Here is a 21,224-nt window from a genome sequence, read left to right as displayed (position 1 = left end):
ATCCCTTTGTCACAGTTGTCCCCTCTCAAGTGCTTAGTAGCCACAGACTGGACAGCCATGAACTGGGTAGCACAGGTAAAGAATGTTTCCATCATCACAGAAACTTCCACACTGAGGTTTGATCAGGTTCAAGTGTGACTTCTTGGCAAGAATGCTTTAGAAGTTGTTGTGGTACTTCTTTCAGGAGGTGCACGATGCCCACAGGTCTCTCTTTGTCTTGCTATAGCTTTAAATGATCATTACTTGTATGGATCATTTCATTAGGAGCTGCAAAATGATAACACCCTCCTTGTAACATTTTTTCTTTATTTGCTAAGTAGAATGCTGCTCTCTAGTATCACAAGACATATCAAGGCTCAGTTTGTACATCTTCTGCCCTACACCTACAATTAGTAGCTTAAAATTTAGTTATCATAAAATTTTGTTATAATTTTAAAAGTATGACCAAAACATGGAAATATACTAGATTTTTGCATATTGGCTTGGTATTCAGGAACTTCATAAGCCCATTTACTAACTAGTAATTTTTCTTTAGATTTGGTTAGATTTCCATGTTTATAAAAATATCAGCAATACTTTTTTTAATAAAAAGAAATTCCACTCACTTCCTAGTTTGCTAAGACTTTCCATAACAAATAAAAGTTGATTATTTTTCAATTTTTGGTGTGTTGTTTCATCTGTTTGTTCTTTTTCATACTTTTATATTCTCCCTTATGAAGAGAATAGTCCTTCTTTTTGAAAAACATAAATGTGCTTTTTTAAAGCTGTTAGATTTTTCTGTTATCTGTAGTTCTTGTGACATACATTCTTCCACTTACAGATATGCTTTATCTGTATCTATTGAGGTGATAATATGTTTTTTATTAATCTATTAATATAGTAAATGTCAATGATTTTTTTTTTTTAATTTTAGTTGGGGGCTAATTACTTTACAATATTGTAATAGTTTTTGCCATACATTGACATGAATCAGCCATGAGTTTACATGTGTTCCCCTTCCTGGACCCCCCACCCACCTCCCTCCCCATCCCATCCCTCTGGGTCATCTCATTGCCCCGGCCCTGAGCCCTTGTCTCGTGCATCGAACAAGGAATAACCCTATATGCGAGACAGAATAAGAGACACAGATGCATAGAACAATTTTATGGACTCTGAGGGAGAAGGTGAGGGTGGGACGTTCTGGGAGAATAGCATTGAAACATGTATATTATCATATGTGAAACAGAACATCAATGATTTTTTTTAAGTATTAAATCAACCTTAAATTTTGGGGATAAGCTCCAGCTTATTCTTTTTTTTTTTTTTTTCAGCTTATTCTTGATATATTTTCTTCTTTATATTTTGTTCAGTATAGAGGCTTGGTGATGTTGTTTAGGATTTTCATATCAGTGTTCATGTGTAACTTGGCCTTTGCTTTTCCCTTCTTGCAGTGTCCCTATTGAGTTTTGTTATCAAGATCATGCAAGTGTCAAAAAGTTTCTCAAAAGTTGCTTCCACATTCTATAAGAGTTTAGTAAAGTTGGAATTACTTCAGCATTAAATGTTTACAAAATTAACTGGTAAAGCCATTTTTTGGTGAGATTTAAACTCAGGAAACCAGTTTTCCACATGGCCAATGCATGATTTGTAAAATCATTAATGAGTAAATGATCCATTTAAGAAGCAAGATAAAACAATAGATTTTATTTTTTTTTATTTTTTATTTTTTTTTTCTCATTAAACTTAAAACAATAGATTTTAATGTGACCATTGAGAAGTTCATCGATATGAGTGAAGATTCTACATTGCAGCTTATTTTTGTGAGACCAGTTGGTTAGTTTTGATGTGATATCAAAGAATAATGTCCACAATTAACTAATTCTAATTGTTGTAGGGTCTTTTGGATTTTCTTTGTGCAATCATGCCATCTATGACAGCTTTACATGTTGTTTTCAATATTTATACTTGTCCCTCGCATTGTATTGTTCTGACCTCCTGCAGTAGTTTGTGGACTAGAGGTGGCATTAGGAACACCCTTGTCTCACTCCAGGCTCACACTGTCCACTACATTGCACATCACAGGTGCTCACCTCTGACACCAGCCACCTGGAGTTAGCACAGACTCTGCAGGGTGAGAGCACCATCCCCAACAAGAGTGCCTTCACTTTAGTTGATAGCTGTAAGTTCGAGAATCCTCAGGCCATACACAACACTTCTGTCCAACTGGCTGTGAATTTTGGGGGGCTCCTATGACCCCCTCAGGTTCGATGGAACAGTTAACAAAACTTAGGAAAGTTCTATACCTAAAACTAGTTTTATTACAAAGGACACAAATTAGGACCAGCCAAATCAAGAGATGCAGGGTGAGGTCTGGCAGGGTCCCAAACAGAGCTGCTGTGCCCTCTCCCCATGGAATCAGGATACATCACCCTCCTGGCCTATGTCTGCTTACCACCCAGAAAGCTAACCTGAGGCAGAAATATCCAGAGTTTTTATTGGGTATTCACTGTGTAGGTGTGATTGATTAAATCCCTGGCCATTTGATGGAACTCTGCCTCCAGCCCTGTCTGCTCCATGGAGGTTGGACTGATAGCATCTCTCTGAAAGCCTCAACCCTCCAATCAAATGGTTGGTTCTTCCAGCATGGCCAGTGCCCACCTGGAGTCTCCAGCAGCCCACCATGAGTTATCTTGTTCCATAAACTCAGGAGGGGTGCACCACTAATAGCACAGAAACCTGCCATCCCAAAAAACCAGCACAAAAACCAGTTATACAACCTGTAGCCATTAGCTTCACATACTGTTTAATTAATATTAAGTAAAACAGAAAAGTCAGTTTCAAGTCACCTTTGACGTATTCAGTAGACACTGGTGGCTGCCAGTGTCTATATTGGATGGTACAGATATGAAGCATTTCAGTCATCACAAGAAATTCTGTTGGACAGTGCTGTTCTAGTCCTCAGAGACCAAGCACTCAGTGTTTTACCGTTAAGTATGATGCTAGCTGTACATATTTTGTAGATTATGATTATCAGATTAAATTTCCTTCTATTTCTAGTTTGTTGATAGTATTTTATAATGAACAGATTTTTCACAATACGCCTTTTCTGCATTTTGAAATGATAACGGCTTTTCGCCTTTATTCTGTTAATATGACAGTGATTTCAGAATCAGGCCACATTATACTTTTTATGCATGTATGTGTTAGTCACTCAGTCGTGTCCAACTCTTTGCAACCCCATGGATGGTAGTCCTCCAGGCTCCTCTATCCATGGCATTGGATTGCATGGATTCTCCAGGCAAGAATACTGGAGTGGATAGCCATTCCCTTCTCCAGGAGATCTTCCCAACCCAAGGATCAAACCCGGGTCTCTTGCATTGCAGGCAGATTTTTTACTGTCTGAGCCACCAGGGAAGCCCCTTTCTGCATGGCTAGATTCAATTTGCTAAAACTTTGTTAGGAATTTTGATTCTCTAAGAACTTGTAATGTTCATTTCTTGTTGTGTTCTTGTCTGATTTGGGATTAGAGGTCTGCTGGCCTTATAAAATGAGTTGAGAAGTTTGTACTCTTTATCCTCTGAAAGAATTTATATGAGATCATTTTATTTATTCCTTGAATGTTGGGGAAGAATTCACCTCTGAAGCCATCTAAAACTTGAGTTTTTGAAGGAAGGTTTTAAATTGTGAGGGTCAATTCCTGTAATAGTTAAAGGACTAATTCAGACCTTCTTTCTTCTGTCACTTTTGAGTACATTGTTTTTCAAGAAATGTATCTTATTTCATCTAAGTTGTCATATATGTTGGCATAAATGGATTAATATTGTTATCTTTTTAACACCTTTATTGAACTATGATGTCAGTAGGATCCACTGACATCACTGACAAGTGTATAATTCAGTAATTTTTTTAGTAACTTTATGTTATATAACCATCATAACAATCCAGTTTTAAAAGTGGTCTCTCACCTCAAGAGAATCTGTGACATTTGCAGTCAGTTCCTCCCATCCCCAGCCTGAAGCAAACACAAATTTGCTTGCTGTCTATATAGGTTCTCCTTTTGGAAATATCATATAAATGAATTTTTATAAATGTGTAATCTTTGTTTCTAGCTTCTTTCAATTAGCATAGTATTTTTGAGGTCCATCTATGTTTTAGTATATGTCAGAAGTACATTCTTATTGTTGAATAGTATTCCATTGTATTAGATAAATCACTTTTTATTTATCCATTCACGACTTGATGGACACTTGGAATATTTATACTTTTTGGTATATTTGTTATTAAATATAGTTTTTATAAGTAATACTAATATGATAAATCACTTATAAGTATTTTATTAATCCAAGTATAGGTGATTTACGATGTTGTGTTACTTTCAGGTTATAGCATTTATACATATATGCATATATATATTCTTTTTCAGATTCTTTTTCCTTATAGGTTATTATAAGATATTGAATATAGTTCCCTGTGCAGGTCCTTGTTGGTTATCAATGGGATTTTATATATAGTAGTGTGTATATTTAATCCCAAACTTCTAATTTATCCCTTCTCGTTTCCCTCCTTTCCCTTTTGGTAGCCGTAAGTTTGTTTTCTATATCTGTGAGTTTGTTTCTGTTTTATAAATAAGTTCACTTGTATTACTGTTTTAGATTCCACACATAAGTGATATCATATAATATTTGTCCTTCTCTGTCTGACTTACTTCACTCAGCATGATAATCTCTAGGTCTATCCATGTTGCTGCAAATGGCATGATTTCATTCTTTTTTGTGACCAACTGGTATTCCACTGTGTATGTATGTACCACATCTTTATCCATTCATCTGTCCATGGACATTGAGGTCACTTCCATGTCTTGGCTATTGTAAATAGTGCTGTTGTCAACTTAGAGGTGCATGTATCTTTGCAAATAAGAGTTTTCATCTTTTCTGGATATATGCCCAGGAGTGGGATTGCCAGGTCTGTGGTAACTCTATTTTTAGTTTTTTAAGGAGCCTCCATACTGTTTTCCATAGTGGCTACACAAATTTACATTCCAACCAATAGTGTAAGAGGGTTCCATTTGCTCCATGCTCTCTCCAGCATTTATTATTTGTAGACTTTTTGATGATGGCCATTCTGTCTGCTGTGAGGTGATAACCTTATTGTAGTTTTGATTTGTACTTTTTTAATAATTAGTGATGGTGCACATCTTTTCACGTGCTTTTGGACCATCTATATGTCTTCTTTGGAAAAATGTCTATTAATGTCTTCTACCCCATTTTTTGATTGAATTGTTTGTTTTTTTGATACTGAGCTCTATGAGCTGTTTGTGTATTTTGGAAATTAAGACCTTGTCAGTCACATCATTTGCAAATATTTTCTTGCATTCTGTAGGTTGTCTTTAAATGTTTCTGGTTTCCTCTGCTGTGCAAAAGCTTTTATGTTTAATTAGGTCCGATTTGTTTATTTTTGCTTTATTTCCATTACTCTAGGAGATAGATCCAAAAAACTATTTCTGAGATTTATATTAAATGTATTCTTTCTGTGTTTTCCTCAACGAGTTTTATAGTATCCAGTCTCACATTTAGGTCTTTAATCCATTTTGAGTGTATTTTCGTATGTGGTGTTAGAGAATATTCTACTTTCATTCAATTATGTGTAATTGCCCAATTTTCTTAGCAGTGCATATTGACAAGACTGTCTTTTCTTTGTTGTATTTTCTTCCCTACTTTGTTGTAGATTAATTGACCCTAGTGTGTGAGTATGTTTTTGGGCTTTCTATCTATGTCTGCTTTTGTGCCAGTACCATAATGTTTTGATTACTGTACCTTTGTAGTATAGTCTGAAGTCAGGGGGTGTGATTCATCCAGCTCTATTAAAGATCTTTACTGGTTATTTGGGGTCTTTTATGTCTCCATACATATTTTAATACTATTTGTTCTATGAATAGTTCTGTGGAAAATGCCCTAATTTCATTAGGGGTTGCATTGAATCTGTAGATCGTCTTGGGTATTATGGTCATTTTAACAGTATTGATTCTTCCAGTGCAATAACATAGTGTATTTTTCCATCTTTTTGTATCACCTTTAATTTCTTTCATCAGCATCTTGTAGTTTTCAGAGCACAGGTCTTTTGCCTCCTTAGATAGATTTATTTCTAGGTATTTTATTCTTTTTGATGGAGTGGTAAATGGGATTGTTTCCTTAATTTCTTTCTGATATTTCACTATTAGTGTATAGAAATGCAATGGATTTTGATGTATTTATTTTGTATCCTGAAAGTTTACCAAATTTATTGATGAGTTCTAGTGGTTTTCTCGTGGCATCTTTAGGACTTTCTGTGTATAGTATCACGGACTTCCCCAGTGGCTCAGCAGTGAAGAATCTGCCTGCACTGCAGGAGACTTGGCAGTAGACAAGGGTTCGATCCCTGGGTTGGGAAGATACCCTGGAGAAGGAAATGGCAACCCACTCCAGTATTCTTGCCTGGGAAATCCATGAAAGATTTCCCAAACAGAGGAGCCTAGTGGGCTGTAGTCCATGGGGTTCCAAAAGAGTCAGATATGACTGAGCAACTAAACAACAATGTATAATATCGTATCTTCTGCAAACTGATAATTTTACTTCTTCTTTTCAGATTTGGACTCCTTTTATTTCTTTTTCTTCTCTGATTGCCATGGCTAGGACTCTCAAAACTGTTGAATAAAAGTGGCAAGAGTGGGCATCTTTGTCTTGTTCCTGATCTTAGAAGGGATACTTTCATCTTTTCACCATGGAATATTATTGTAGCTGTGGGTTTGTCATATATGGCCTTTATTATGTTGAGGTATGTTCCCGCTATGCTTACTTTGTGAAGTTTTTATCATAAATGGGTGTTAAATTTTGTCAAAAGCCTTTTTTGCATCTATTGAGATGATTATGTGGTTTTTATTCTATTGTTTGTTAATGTTGTATATCATGTTGATTGATTTGCAGATACTGAAAAATCCTTCTCTCCCTGGGATAAACTTTTGATCATGGTGTGTGATCCATCCTTTTACTATATTGTTGGATTCACATTGCTAGTATTTTGTTGAGGATTTTTTCATCTATGTTTATCAGTGATATCAGCCTGTAATTCTCTTTATTTGTGTGTGATACCTTTGTCTGGTTTAGGGATCAGGGTGATGATGGCCTCATAGAATGAGTTTGGAAGTGTTCCTCTGCAAGTTTTGGAATAGTTTCATAAGGATAGGTATTAATTCTTTAAATGTTTGGTAGAATTCACCTGTGAAGTCATATGTTCCTGGACTTCTATTGTTGGTAGTTGTTAAATTACTAATTCAGTTTCATTACTTGTAATTGATCTGTTCATATTTTCTATTTCTTTCTGGTTCAGTCTTAAGAGATTATACTTTTCTAAGAATATGTCCATTTCTTCCAGTTCAGCTCAATTCAGTCTCTCAGTCGTATCTGACTCTCTGCGACCCCATGGACTGCAGCACGCCAGGTTTCCCTGTCCATCACCAACTCCTGAAGCATGCTCAAACTCAAGTCCATCGAGTTGGTGATGCCATCCAACCATCTCATCCTCTGTTGTCCCCTTCTCCTGCCTTCAATCTTTCCCAGCATCATGGTCTTTTTTCAGTGTCAGTTCTTTGCATCAGGTGGCCAAAGCATTAGAGGTTCAGCTTCAGCATCAGTCCTTCCAATGAATATTCAGGACTGATTTCCTTGCAGTCCAAGGGACTCTCACGAGTCTTCTCCAACACCACAGTTCAAAAGCATCAATTATTTGGTGCTCAACTTTCTTTATAGTCCAACTCTCACATCCATACATCACTACTGGAAAAACCATAGCTTTGAATAGACAGACCTTTGTTGACAAAGTAATGTCTCTGCTTTTTAATATGCTATCTAGGTTGGTCATAACTTTCCTTCCAAGGAGTAAGCGTCTTTTAATTTCATGGCTGCAGTCACCATCTGCAGTGATTTTGGAACCCAAAAAAATAAAGTCTGTCACTCTTTCCATTGTTTCACCATCTATTTCCCATGAAGTGATGGGACCAGATGCCATGATCTTAGTTTTCTGAATGTTGAGTTTTAAGCCAACTTTTTCACTCTTCTCTTTTACTTTCATCAAGAGGCTGTTTAGTTCCTCTTCACTTTCTGCCATAAGGGTGGTGTCATCTGCATATCTGAGGTTATTGATATTTCTCCTGGCAATCTTGATTCCAGCTTGTGCTTCATCCAGCCCAGCATTTCACATGAGGTACTGTGCATATAAGTTAAATAAGCAGAGTGACAGTATACAGCCTTGACATACTCCTTTCCCAATTTGGAATCAGTCTGTTGTTCCATGTCCAGTTCTAACTGTTGCTTCTTGACCTGCACACAGATTTCTCAGAAAGCAGATAACATGGTCTGGTATTCTCATCTCTTGAAGAATTTTCCACAGTTTGTTGTGATCTACACAGTCAAAGGCTTTGGCATAGTCAACAGAGCAGAAGTAGATGTTTTTCTGGTACTCTCTTGCTTTTTCAATGACCCAACGGATGTTGGCAATTTGATCTCTGGCTCCTCTGCTTTTTCTAAATCCAGCTTGAACATATGGAAGTTCTCAGTTCATGTACTGGTGAAGACTCGCTTGGAGAATTTTGAGCATTACTTTGCTAGCGTGTGAGATGAGTGCAATTGTGTGGTCGTTTGAACATTCTTTTGCATTGCTTTTCTTTGGGATTGGAATGAAAACTGACCTTTTCCAGTCCTGTGGCCACTGCTGAGTTTTCCAGATTTGCTGGCACATTGAATGCAGCACTTTCACAGCATCATCTTTTAGGATTTGAAATAGCTCAGGTGGAATTCTATCACCTCCACTAGCTTTGTTCATACTGATGCTTCCTAAGGCCCACTTGACTTCACATTCCAGGATGTCTGGCTCTAGGTGATTGATCACACCATCATGGTTATCTGGGTCATAAAGATCTTTTTTGTATAGTTCTTCTGTGTATTCTTGCCACCTCTTCTGTATATCTTCCGCTTCTGTTAGGTCCATACTGTTTCTGTCCTTTATTGTGCCTATCTTTGCATGAAATGTTCCCTTGGTATCTCTAATTTTCTTGAAGAGATCTCTAGTCTTTCCCATTCTATTGTTTTCCTCTATTTCTTTGCACCGATCACTTAGGAAGGCTTTCTTATCTCTCCTTGCTATCTTTGGAACTCTGCATTCAAATGGGTATATCTTACCTTTTCTCCTTTGCCATCTCTTCTTTTCTCAGTTATTTGTAAGGCCCCCTCAGACAACCATTTTGCCTTTTTGCATATCTTTTTCTTGCATTTCTTCCAGGTTGACCATTTTATTCGCATATAGTTACTTGTAGTGGTCTCTTATGAGCCTTTCTATTTCTGTAGTGTTGGTTGTAACTTCATTTCTGAGTTTATTGATTTGGGCCCTCTCCCTTTTTTTCCTGATGAGTATGGCTAAAGGTTTGTCAGTTTTGTCTTTCCAAAAAACCAATTTTTAGTTTCATTGATCTTTTCCTCTTTTTTTTTTCTTATCTCTATTTCAGGTATTTCTGTTCTGATCTGTATGATTTCTTTCTACTAACTTTGGATTTTGTTTTTCTTTCTTTAGTTGCTTCACATGTAAGGTTGGCTTGTTTATTTGAGATTTTTCTTGTTTTCTGAAGTAAGCTTGTATCACTATAAACTTTTCTCTTAGAACTGCTTTTGCTGCTTCCCATAGGTTTTGGGTCATCATGTTTTTATTTTCATTTGTCTCTAGGTTTTGTTTTTTTTTTCTCCTTGAATTTTTCAGTGGTCCATTGACTCACTGGCATATTACAGCCTCCATGTGCTTGTGTTTTTTGCAGGTTTTTTTTTTTTCTTGCAGTTGATTTCTAACCTCAACCATATTGTGGTTGCAAAAGATGCTTGATATGATTTCAATTTTCTTAAAATTATGCAAGCTTGTTTTGCAGTGATGTGAAGAATGTTCCACATGCTCTTGAAAAGATTGTGTATTCTGCTGGTTTTGAATGGAATGCTCTCTATGTTTATATTAACCGATTTGGTCTAATGTGTTCTTTAAGGCCAGTATTTCCTTACTGATTTTTTAGTCTACATGATCTGTCCATTGATGTAAGTGGGTGTTAAAGTCCCCTATTTTATGTGTGTGTGTGTGTGTGTGTGTGTGTGTGTGTGTGTGTATAAAATCAGTGGCTCAGCGGTTAAGAATCCACCTGTAATGCAGGAGACACAGGAGACAAGACTTCAAACCCTGGGTCAGAAAGACCCCCTGGAGAATGAAATGGCAACCCACTCCAGTATTCTTGTCTGTAGAATCCCATGAACAGAGGAGCATGGTGGGCTACAGTCCATAGGGTTGCAAGGAGTCGGATACAACTGAAGTGACTGAGCACAGCAGCACAGCACGTTACTGTGTTACTGTCAATTTCTCCCTTTATGTCTGTTAACATTTGCATTATACATTGAGGTGCTATGTTAGGTGCATATGTATTTACAGTTATTATATCTTCTTCTTGGATTGGTCCCTTAATCATTATGTAGTGTCCTCCTTTGTCTTGTAACAGGGAAGTCCTGGATTTGTTTCTGTAGGTCTCTTTTTTCCTGTGTTTTGTTCTCTTCTCTTGTGATTTGATGACTCACTTTAGTGTTAGGCCTGTATCCCCTTTTTTTTTTTTTGGTGTGTATATCTATTACAGATTTTTTTGATTTGTGATTACCATGAGGTTTTTGTATAGCAATCTGTATATATAAGTGATTACTTTTAAGTTTCTCATCTTTTAATTTCAAGTGCATTTTTAAAAGCTTGCATTTGTGTTCTTCTCCCCTTACAATTACTGTTGTTACCATATTTTACATCTATTTTATGATCACTTAACTGCTTATTGATAAATGATTTTACTAGTTTTGTCTTTTAACCTTCTTACCAGCTTTGTGTGTGGATTACCAGCTTTACTGTGTGTTTGCCTTTACTGGTGGACTTTCTCATTTCTTAAGTTTCTTCTTCACCATGAGACATTCCTTTGTCATTTGTTGTAAAGCTGGTTTGGTGGTGCTGAATTCTTTTAGGTTTTCTTTAGTCTATAAAGTTTTTGATTTCTCTGTCAAATCTGAACAAGATCCTTGGTAGGTAGAGTATTCTTGATTGTAGGTTTTTCCCTTTCATCACTCTCAAAGTGTGTGATGTGCTGTTTACAGTCAGGTTTCTTATTTTCTGGTGGTATTCTGAATTTTTAAAAGAGTATGTTTGTGGTTTCTTATCATCTTAGGAGACTTTGGGACAGAAATCCATCTTAATCTAAAATCCAGATACTGTGACTTCCCTAGTGGTCCATTGGTTAAGAATCTGCCTGCTAATGTAGGGGACATGGGTTTGATCGTGGTCTGGGAAGATTTCACATCCCGTGGGGCCACTGAGCGCATGCACCACAACTACAGAGCCTACACTCCAGAGCCTGTGAGCCGCAACTACTTAAGCCTGCTTGCTCTAGAGCCTGCATGCTACAACTACTGAGCCTGCATGCCACAACTACTAAAAGCCCATGTGTCCTAGAGCCAGTGCTTTGCAACAGGAGAAGCCACCACAGTGAGCAGCCTGTGCACTGCAGCTAGAGAAAGGCCACGCACAGCAACAAAGATCTAGCGCAGTCAAAAATAAAAATAAATAAAATTAATTTTTAAAATATCTGGATATCTTTCTGCAACCTGAATTAGGTTATATCACTTCCATCCTGTAAAAGTTCTAATGGCTAATTATCAGGAGTGAGAAGGTGTGGTAACCACATCTGCCTTGCTCCCACTGTGGCCTGCAGTCCAGTCACTACCATGTACCCTGTGACCTTATCTGATTGAACTGTTTATACTGTGTTACCCCTAGCAGTTTGGGGCACCATTTTGGACCTGCTGTCACTCAGAATGCTTTTGCACCCCCTTTTCTTTGGAAATCACTACTAATTTCCTAAAACTCATTTCAAGTATCACCTCTTCAATAGAGAATGATATGACCATAGGTGGAGTGCTGGGCTCCCTCTCTGACCCATGTCATGCCCTCACTGCCCTTTCTGCCTCAACTCTTAAAGCAGCTTGCTTTATAAGTGTACACATTTGTATATGTCTACAACCTAAGAAGTTTTTGAGGAAGTTTTTGTTTTATTATCTTTCTTTTGTCACCACTTCTGGTGCCAAATTTGACATTCAGTAAATACTTTGTTTGTGGTTTGGAAATTTTAAAGTCATGTATTTCAGTCCTCATGTAAATGAGAGGATGAAAGAATGCATAATGGCCTTTTATCCCACAAAATGGAGTGCAAAAGTTGGGACCCAGTAGACATTCTGTAACTTGCCATGATAAGAATGATGTGTTCAAGCTCTGGTACTTGTTTCCTGCATCAACTAGTGATTCCTGCTTCTGATTCACTAGGATTGTGCTCTTACAGGGGTCATTCTCATTTGAAGATTTATCTGTGGACTTCACACAGAAGGAATGGCAGCTACTGGACCCCTATCAGAAGGACTTATACAAGGATGTCATGTTGGAGAATTATAGCAGTCTTGTGTCACTAGGTAAGAAAAGCTACCCAGGACTTCCCTGGCATTCAGCATTTAGAACTCTGTGCTTCCACTTCAGGGGGCCCGGGTTCAATCCCTGGTCAGGGAACTAAGATCCTTCGAGCTTTGTGGCATGGCCAAAAAAAGAAAAACTACCCAGAAGACCTCATATTGTGTTTAGTACCTTGCTTGTTCTTTTTTAGTTTCTGAGAGCTCTGGGACTTGCAAAATTTTTAATGATTTTGGACCTGAATTTTAGAGATCAAAGTTCTTGGACTATGACAGTCCCAGGGAAAGTATTTGGACCTCACCTTCCAATAATGAAGTTTTAGTTTCATTGTGCTGCCTCTGAAGCTAATAGTAATAGTGGTAGTGAGGCTCCTGAGGATTTGCCAACAAAGATACGTATAGTCAAAGCTATGGTTTTTCTAGTAGTCATGTATGGATGTGAGAGGTGGACCATAAAGAAGGCTGAGTGTTGAAGAATTGATGCTTTTAACTATGGTGTTGGAGAAGACTCTTGAGAGTCCCTTGGACTACAAGGAGATCAAACTAGTCAATCCTAAAGGAAATCAATCCTGGATATTCTTTGGAAGGACTGATGCTGAAACTGAAGCTCCAATACTTTGGCCACCTAATGTGAAGAGCCAACTCATTAGAAAAGACCCTGATGCTGGGAACGATTGAAGATGTTTGGATGGCATCACCAATTCAGTGGACATGAGTTTGAGCAAGCTCCAGGAGATGGTGAAGGACAGGGAATCCTGGCCTACTACAGTTCATGGGGTCGCAAAGAGTCGGACACAACTGAGTGACTGAACAGCAACAAAGCTCCTGAGGCATGTAATTTACCAAATTTCACGTATCGTTCATGTATTGACTCAATCATAAGAGAAATCCTGTGTGGCAGGTGTGTTGCTCTCTCTCTTTTTTTTTCTAATGAGGAAATTGAGACAAAAAAATTAAGTATTTTTCCCAAGGCCTGACAGCTAGGAAATGAAAGAGCCTGAATTTGAACCAGGGCAGACCAACTGCAGAGCCTCTGAAGGGTTTATGCTTTTGGACTTGAGTTATAGAAGTCAAAGGTTCTTAGACCTTATTATCCACTGGGGAGACTGTTACCATTCCTCTAAGGATTATTTACTTTGTTGGTATTCATGTGGGTGGCTTCACTGGGTCAACTAATTCCAAACCTTGCTCATTCTTCAGAGGCCTCAAAGGCCATCCAGTAGGGACCAAGGTCTTTGTGATTTTCCCTAAACAGGGTATGAAGTTATGAAACCTGGTGTCATCCTTAAGTTGGAGCAAGGAGAAGAGCCATGGACAGGAGATGGAGAAATTCCAAGTTCAGACTCACTAGGTGAGTGTATGAAGACCAGGCAGAGGAGAGAAGATGAAAGTCAGTCTTGGCTGGGTGGGGGTTGGCATCCTTGAAATGTGCCTTAGAGGGCTCTTTTCAAAATCTCAAACCTTTAATGGTGATTCAGAACAGTTAACGTGAGCTACTGAAGTGAATCACATTGCATGTGGCTTCTTTGCTCGTAGCTTTAAGTGAAATGTTTCCAGCTGGTCTGGCCCATGATGTTATTCCCAGTCTTTCACATATGGGACTTTGGCTTCTTGTTAGGTATTCTGTCCCCTGATGTGGTTAATCTCCTTCTGTCCTCCCTCTTTTCTGTGGTCAAAGACACCTGTGCTTGACCATCAGGGCTTTATTTTTCCTCACTTTGGGTGTCTCTGATGTGAAACCCTCTCTGTTCAGCCTTATTATGTCAGAAAATCATCGTCATTCCTCCCAAACTGTTGGTCCACTTCTCCCCTTGACTGGTCAGGTTCTGTTGTGCTTTTTCTGTAGCTTAGACATGGAGTATATGGAATTACCTCTTTCTACCCTTTTTTATTTTTTTTACTAAGGTTTTTACCTTTGGAAAACATCTTTTGAAAGACTTCTCTATTCCCACTTAAAACTAAGCCTAGTCTGAACTTCCCAAATTGCTAGCTAGTGTAGATCCCGGTTCTCATCTCCTTTTGTGAGTTCCGTGGCACCACCAAGCATCCAGCACTGCTCTGATCAGCTGGACCCTTGTTACCTGTTGTGTGACACTGACTTAATTCAAGGTCCCTCAAAAGCAGACCCTGAGATACTTACTGGGGCTGTGATCTCCACAGTGTTAGTGGGAGAAGGGGAAGCGAGATGGGGTGAGAGAAGAATGCACAAACAGTGTGCTTCTGGGAACCCTCTGAGGAACCAGGAAGCTAGTACCACCCTCTGCCTCCTGTATCTCAGTGATTGAGTATTGCCCCAGGTAACATTAGGGCTCCAGAGTATCTGGCATCCCTGCACGTGGCCCAAGAATGCACTTTCAGCCCATCTCTCCATCTCTTGGTGGAGAGATGTAGGCATCTGGGTTGGGCCCCACAATTGACCTGAGCTGCAGTGTCCTCTGAGTGTGGCTGAAGGGGAGCAGATGACACTGAGGATGTGTGGAGTGAGCCCATGTAGCCTGTTCAGTGATTACTCCCTTTGCCCCAAGTTGGTGGTCAGTTTCATTTAAACTTAATCTACTGTCTGCTTTGTGTTCTTGTTTACAGTGTTTAAAGTGTTTTTCAATATCCAGAGGTTAGACATTGCAGTCATACTAGGAAACTAAACATTAAAATGCATTAATCCCCTCAAATAGCATTTCTAGGTTTTTATTCAGTAAACACAACCATGGAAGGACTTACAGGATTTTTTTTTTCTTCATAGATCAAGTCTTTCAAGTAAATAGTCACATGACTTGGCACAAGGATAACAAGGAGAAGTTTAAAAATATGAAACAAGATCATGAATCTGATGCATTTGGAAAAAATTTTAATCTGAGCACAAACTTTATTCCTTTAAGGAAATCAAACAAAGAAGGTGACATAGATGGATTAATTTTAAAACATCATTTAGATTTTCTTATTCCAAAAACAAACTATGTAAGAATGGAACCAACTGACTTAAACATATTTGATAAATTATTTCTCCATACCAAGACTGAGGAAACTGATACTTGGTTAAAATACTATGCATGTGATAAGTATGATAAAGTTAGCTATAAGAAGTCACAGATTATTATATATCACAGAAGTCGTTCAGGGGAGAAGCTCTATGAATGCAGTGAATGTAGGAAGCGCTTCAGTAAGAAATCAAGTCTCATTAAACATCAGAGCAGACATATAAGAGAAATAGCCTATGGCTGTGGTAAATGTGGCAAGACTTTCCCCCAGAAGTCACAGTTTATTACACATCATAGAACTCATACAGGAGAGAAACCTTACAATTGTAGCCAGTGTGGGAAAGCCTTCTCCCAAAAGTCACAGCTGACATCCCATCACAGGACACATACAGGAGAGAAACCATATGAATGTGGTGAGTGTGGGAAAGCCTTCTCCCGGAAGTCACATCTCATATCACATTGGAGGACACACACAGGAGAGAAACCCTATGGATGCACTGAATGTGGGAGGGCCTTTAGTGAAAAGTCAAATCTCATCAATCATCAAAGGATTCATACAGGAGAGAAACCTTTTGAATGCAGAGAATGTGGGAAAGCCTTCAGCAGGAAGTCACAGCTTGTCACACATCACAGGACCCACACAGGAACAAAACCCTATGGATGTAGTGATTGTAGAAAAGCCTTCTTTGAGAAATCAGAGCTAATCAGACATCAAACAATTCATACTGGAGAGAAACCCTATGAATGCAGTGAATGTAGGAAAGCCTTCAGAGAGAGGTCTAGTCTTATTAACCATCAGAGAACCCATACAGGAGAGAAGCCTCATGGGTGTATCCAGTGTGGGAAAGCCTTCTCACAGAAATCTCACCTCTTATCACATCAGATGACACACACAGGAGAGAAACCCTTTGTATGCAGTAAGTGTGGGAAGGCCTTCAGTAGAAAATCCCAGCTTGTCAGACATCAGAGAACTCATACAGGTGAAAAACCCTACGAGTGCAGTGAATGTGGGAAAGCTTTCAGTGAAAAATTAAGCCTCACTAATCACCAGAGAATTCATACAGGAGAAAAACCATATGTGTGCAGTGAGTGTGGGAAAGCGTTTTGTCAGAAGTCACATCTCATATCACATCAGAGGACACACACAGGAGAGAAACCCTATGAATGCAATGAATGTGGGAAAGCCTTTGGTGAGAAGTCAAGTCTTGCAACCCATCAGAGAACCCATACAGGAGAAAAACCTTATGCATGCAGGGACTGTGAAAAAGCCTTCTCCCAGAAGTCACAGCTCAATACTCACCAGAGAATTCACACAGGAGAGAAACCATATGGATGCAGTCTTTGTCAAAAAGCTTTCTTTGAAAAATCAGAACTAATTAGACATCAGAGAACTCATACAGGAGAAAAACCTTATGAATGCAGTGAATGTAGGAAAGCCTTCAGGGAGAGGTCAAGTCTCATAAATCATCAGAGGACACATACAGGGGAGAAACCCTTTGAATGCAGCGACTGTGGCAAAGCTTTCTCTCGGAAGTCACACCTCATACCACATCAGAGGACACACACAGGAGAGAGACCCTACAGTTGCAGTGAATGTAGAAAGGCCTTCTCTCAGAAGTCACAGCTTGTCAATCATCAGAGAATTCATACAGGAGAGAAACCTTTTCAATGCAGTGAATGTGGGAAAGCCTTCTCCCAAAAGTCACAGCTCATTAATCATCGGAGAACTCATACAGTAAATAAATCCTAAGAATGGTGTAAATGTTAGTCTTTGACAGAGGCCTTACCTCATCAGTTATGGTAAATCTTTCAGATAATAGTTACATTATATGTCTGAATACACTTTTAAGGTAGGAACTCTAAATAGGTTATTTTGGGGAAGCTTTCAGCAGATTAATGTGTTTATTATGTTAGAATTCATAGAGGGAGAATGACCCTATGAACTGCAGTGGATTTCAAAAACCTTTCAAACCGTAGTCAAACCCTTTACAGTAGAAAATTAACAGTACAGAAAAATGCTGTGACTATCAGAAAGCTTTCCAGAGATCAAATTTCAATAGCCATTGGAAAAATTCCCACTGAGAATGAACCCTATTCCATTGAGTTAAGGAAAACTTCATGAATATGCCAAGTGAGGTAATAGTTTCATCAAGAAATAACAGCTCATTGTACATAAGAAGATGCCCTCAGGAATGAATTCTTGAAAATACTAAATATAGGACAATCTTCAGCAAGTAACCCCACCATATTGTATCCTGTGGGTGTATCTAACAGTTTAAAGACATTAGGAATATGTGCCCCTAGAAATAATGCTGTAATGGAAACCCATGCACTCTTTATAGCCATAGGTACCAAAAATACCTGGTTCTAAATTATATTAAGGCTCAAGTATGAAGTTTCTAAAAACATGAATAAATTGAGTCTTTGGAATACAAAACTTCTCCGTGGTATATAATTATGGCTTATTTTCCTGTGACACAGGCTGTGTTTTGTATTTTGGAATTACATATGGTAATGTAATTGGGAGCATTAAATGTACATGCCTTGTAGTGCCTCTGAGGTCTATCAAGACACACCACATGCCACTGGATTTTCTATTTTAATAATACCATAAAAATGGTAAGTCCTAGGACATGTCTTACTGCTCAATAAGTAGCATGAGTAATACCAACATATTTCCTTTTCCTTATGATTTGTTGGTTTATAAAAGGCTCTATTGTTGTCACTGATCTTTCTCTTTGGTAGCAAAAGCCAACATTATATAAAGTCTTTTGGATCCTAGACTCTGAGAAACAGTTTATATAAAACCTGGTTAATAAGTATTCTAATGTAGAACTGCAGAATGGCACAAGTGAATTGTGAGGGGTGTGCACTGTGGCTCCGCAGTCCAACTCAGTGGCATTAACTTGGAGAATACCCTCCTTGTGTCACAAGGTGCCTCCATGTGTCCAGTGTGTGTATCTTAAGTGCTATATCACCAAGTACAACTTGTATTTTAATTTACTGTGATGAATTGTCATGAATATTGTGTGCTGCTATTATGTTTTTGGTGTTTTGTAAAATATCCTGTAAAAATTAGATGGAGAAATTAGTTATTTGAGAGTCACTATCCAGAGAATAGAAAATATAGCGGATTTTGTGGTGAGAACCATATTTTTGATGTATTCCAGGAAGCCTGTTTTGCCTTCCTGCAGATTTCTGTGATTACCAGGCAGGTATCAGGAAACAAGGTTTTTATTATTTCATCATTGGAAATATTTGTGTTTCAGTTGCCTTTCACCTGTTGTATCATGCACATGAGAAAGTTCTCATGTGTACTTACCATTTTATAAGGGTGGTTCCTTCTGAAAATGCATGAACCATGCCTGAGTTTATTTAGAATTTTGTAGCAATCTCTCTATAATGTTGTTTGACAAAATCAACTATGTTTTTCGTATGATGGTGAAATTCAGAAAAGTTTAGCATTGACCTTGTTTCCATGCTTGGTAAAATCAGGCCTTCTCTCATGCACAAGTCATTTTACCAGTGTGGTGTTTGGTACCTTTGATTCTAGCAGATTTTTTCTTTACCTACAATTTTACATCATTTTTGGAAAATTGGAACATTAAATAAATGAGGATAATTTTATGAACTATTGTACCAGAATTTCAACAAAGTCCTATTTCCCACATTTTTATTCATACATAAATTTATGGACTTCCTACTTTTCTCCCTGATACCTTAAGGTCATTTTACCAGGTTGGTGAAACTGACCCAGTGTGGTGTTTTACTTTGTGGGTTGTGGGGGTTTTTTTTCCCCCATTTTTTTCTTTTCCATCTATCCTGGGTCTCTTTCCTTAGCCCAGTGATTGACTTGTTGGGTCTTGGATTGAGCTCAGGAGTCTGTTGTCTAAAAACTTCCTAGTTTTGCTCACTCCTGTTCTAGATTATTTTTGAACTATTAAGCAGTTAATCTTAGAGCTTCCTTTATGAGATGATGAAACTTCACTGGCCTTTTGATTGAATTCCAAGGGCAAATGTGTTTCCTAAGGATCTGATGTCAGTCATCCTGTGCCAGGGCTGGTGCTGGCAGCAGGGGTTTTGTTGATCAAAATACCTGATGTTCTACATCCCATGTGTGTGGTGTAGAACTCACTGGGCATTCTGTCTTCTGAAGGGTCACAAGAGGCCTCTGATTCTGAAATTAGAGATTCTTAGCGTCATGTTTTTAAGTCACCTTGGTAAACCACAAAAACATATTTCCCCTCGCTGATTCCTACTACAAATGCTGCATCAAGAAGAAAGCCAATTTTAAAGTTTAGGCTGGATTTACTTATGGTTCTGTGAAGCTCAATAAATCGCATTTAGATGGAATACTTGAGGAAGAGCATCTCCTTCCCTTTCCTCTTTCACCACCCATGTTCCTCCACTGGTGTGGAAGCAATCCTGCAGAGCACACTTTCTATTATATTCCTTATACTAAGTACTGGATCTTCTGGAGGTCTAGTCTATGAATTCTGAGACCTATACCAGGATTGCCTTGTGTTCAGCTTTTCTTTGTGGGCTTTTATATTTTCAGACACTATTATCTGTATGGATCCATATGTTCTGACATTTTGATTTCATGTGACATTTTGATTACATGTAGAACCCTGAGATGAAATGAACCCAAAGAATACCAGACATATCTACCAATATCTGTATTACATAGCAAAATATACATCCATAGACATTTGGACTCCGCACTTGAGACCTCAGTCATTTGGTCATTTACTCCAGCAGTATGTGCCCAGATTGTCAATTTCATTGAGTTTGTTAGTCTACAAACATGATACCAACAAGCTCTCAGATGCTGAGCACCTAGTGCTGGCCTGCATGCCAGTTAACTAACTCAGCCATGACTTTTGCAGCTGTATGCATATTTTTTGCCCTTTTCATCCTTTCAATCCATTTTTTGTACTTACATATACTAGTTATTTTAAGATGCAATTCTGATTATACACTCTTGTATTGAAATACCATGTGGCTAACTGTAGACTTGGCTTCCCAGGTGGCTCAGTGGTAAAGAATCCACCTGCCAATGCAGGAGACACAGGAGATATGGCTTCGGTCCCTGGATCGGGAAGATCCACCTGGAGAAGGAATGTTAACCCATTCCAGTACTCTTACCTGGCAGATCTCATGGACAGAAGAGCCTGGTGGGCTACAGTCCATGAGGTTGAAAAGAGTTGGACACGACAGCACACGCGTGCTCGCGCGCGCACACACACACACACACACACACAGAGTTGTGGACTTAAGATGTAATATTCTCCTGGTATGTGAGGACTTTTATACAAAACCATACCTGTTCATAATTTCTGAATACTGTATCTTTCCTCTTACAGTTTTGGTTTTGTTTTGTTTTTGCTTCCTTAAACTACTTGAGAGTTCTACAATCTCTCATTTTACGCTTGTGTGTGTGTGTGCTTTTTTGCAGATCTACTGCCACTGAAATGCCCTTGTTCCTTGTTAACGCCTACTCAGCCTATGTGAACCTATACATGTGTTTGTCACTGGTGATAAAATCGTTGCATGTTTTATCTTTCCCATTAGAAAGCTTCTGGAAAGCTAGGACTCTCTTGTTTGTCTATATAATTTTAGCAACTGAAGCTTTGGTACATAAATGTGAGCAGTGTCAGTGGCTGTGTTTTCTACCACATGAGGAGGCATAGCTGAAATGAGAGAAGTGTGAAGCCACCACAGA

The 21,224-nt window shown here is 38.5% G+C and overlaps 1 protein-coding gene across 15 annotated transcripts in view; it reads left to right on the top strand.

Moving 5' to 3' along the window:
* LOC145527080 (uncharacterized) overlaps window positions 1-17,936 on the top strand; it is a 55,217-nt gene extending 37,281 nt beyond the window's left edge. For 14 of the 15 annotated variants that reach the window (XM_081544481.1, XM_081544484.1, XM_081544480.1 and 11 more), the window contains 3 exons: window positions 12,404-12,530; window positions 13,780-13,875; window positions 15,265-17,936. In XM_081544481.1, coding sequence (XP_081400607.1) covers window positions 12,404-12,530; window positions 13,780-13,875; window positions 15,265-17,249 — 2,208 coding nt within the window. In that variant the 3' untranslated portion in view covers window positions 17,250-17,936. The remainder of the gene's footprint in view (window positions 1-12,403; window positions 12,531-13,779; window positions 13,876-15,264) is intronic. The other variant, XM_081544474.1, reaches the window with a different exon arrangement.
* Window positions 17,937-21,224: the final 3,288 nt, after the last annotated feature.

The sequence above is a fragment of the Giraffa tippelskirchi genome, chromosome 11, assembly GCF_054371585.1.
Source record: "Giraffa tippelskirchi isolate mGirTip1 chromosome 11, T2T-mGirTip1v1.2.pri, whole genome shotgun sequence".
Taxonomy (NCBI): Eukaryota; Metazoa; Chordata; class Mammalia; order Artiodactyla; family Giraffidae; genus Giraffa; species Giraffa tippelskirchi.
The sequence above is the reverse complement of the archived record's forward strand: the minus strand, read 5'-3'. Positions and strand labels throughout refer to the sequence as shown.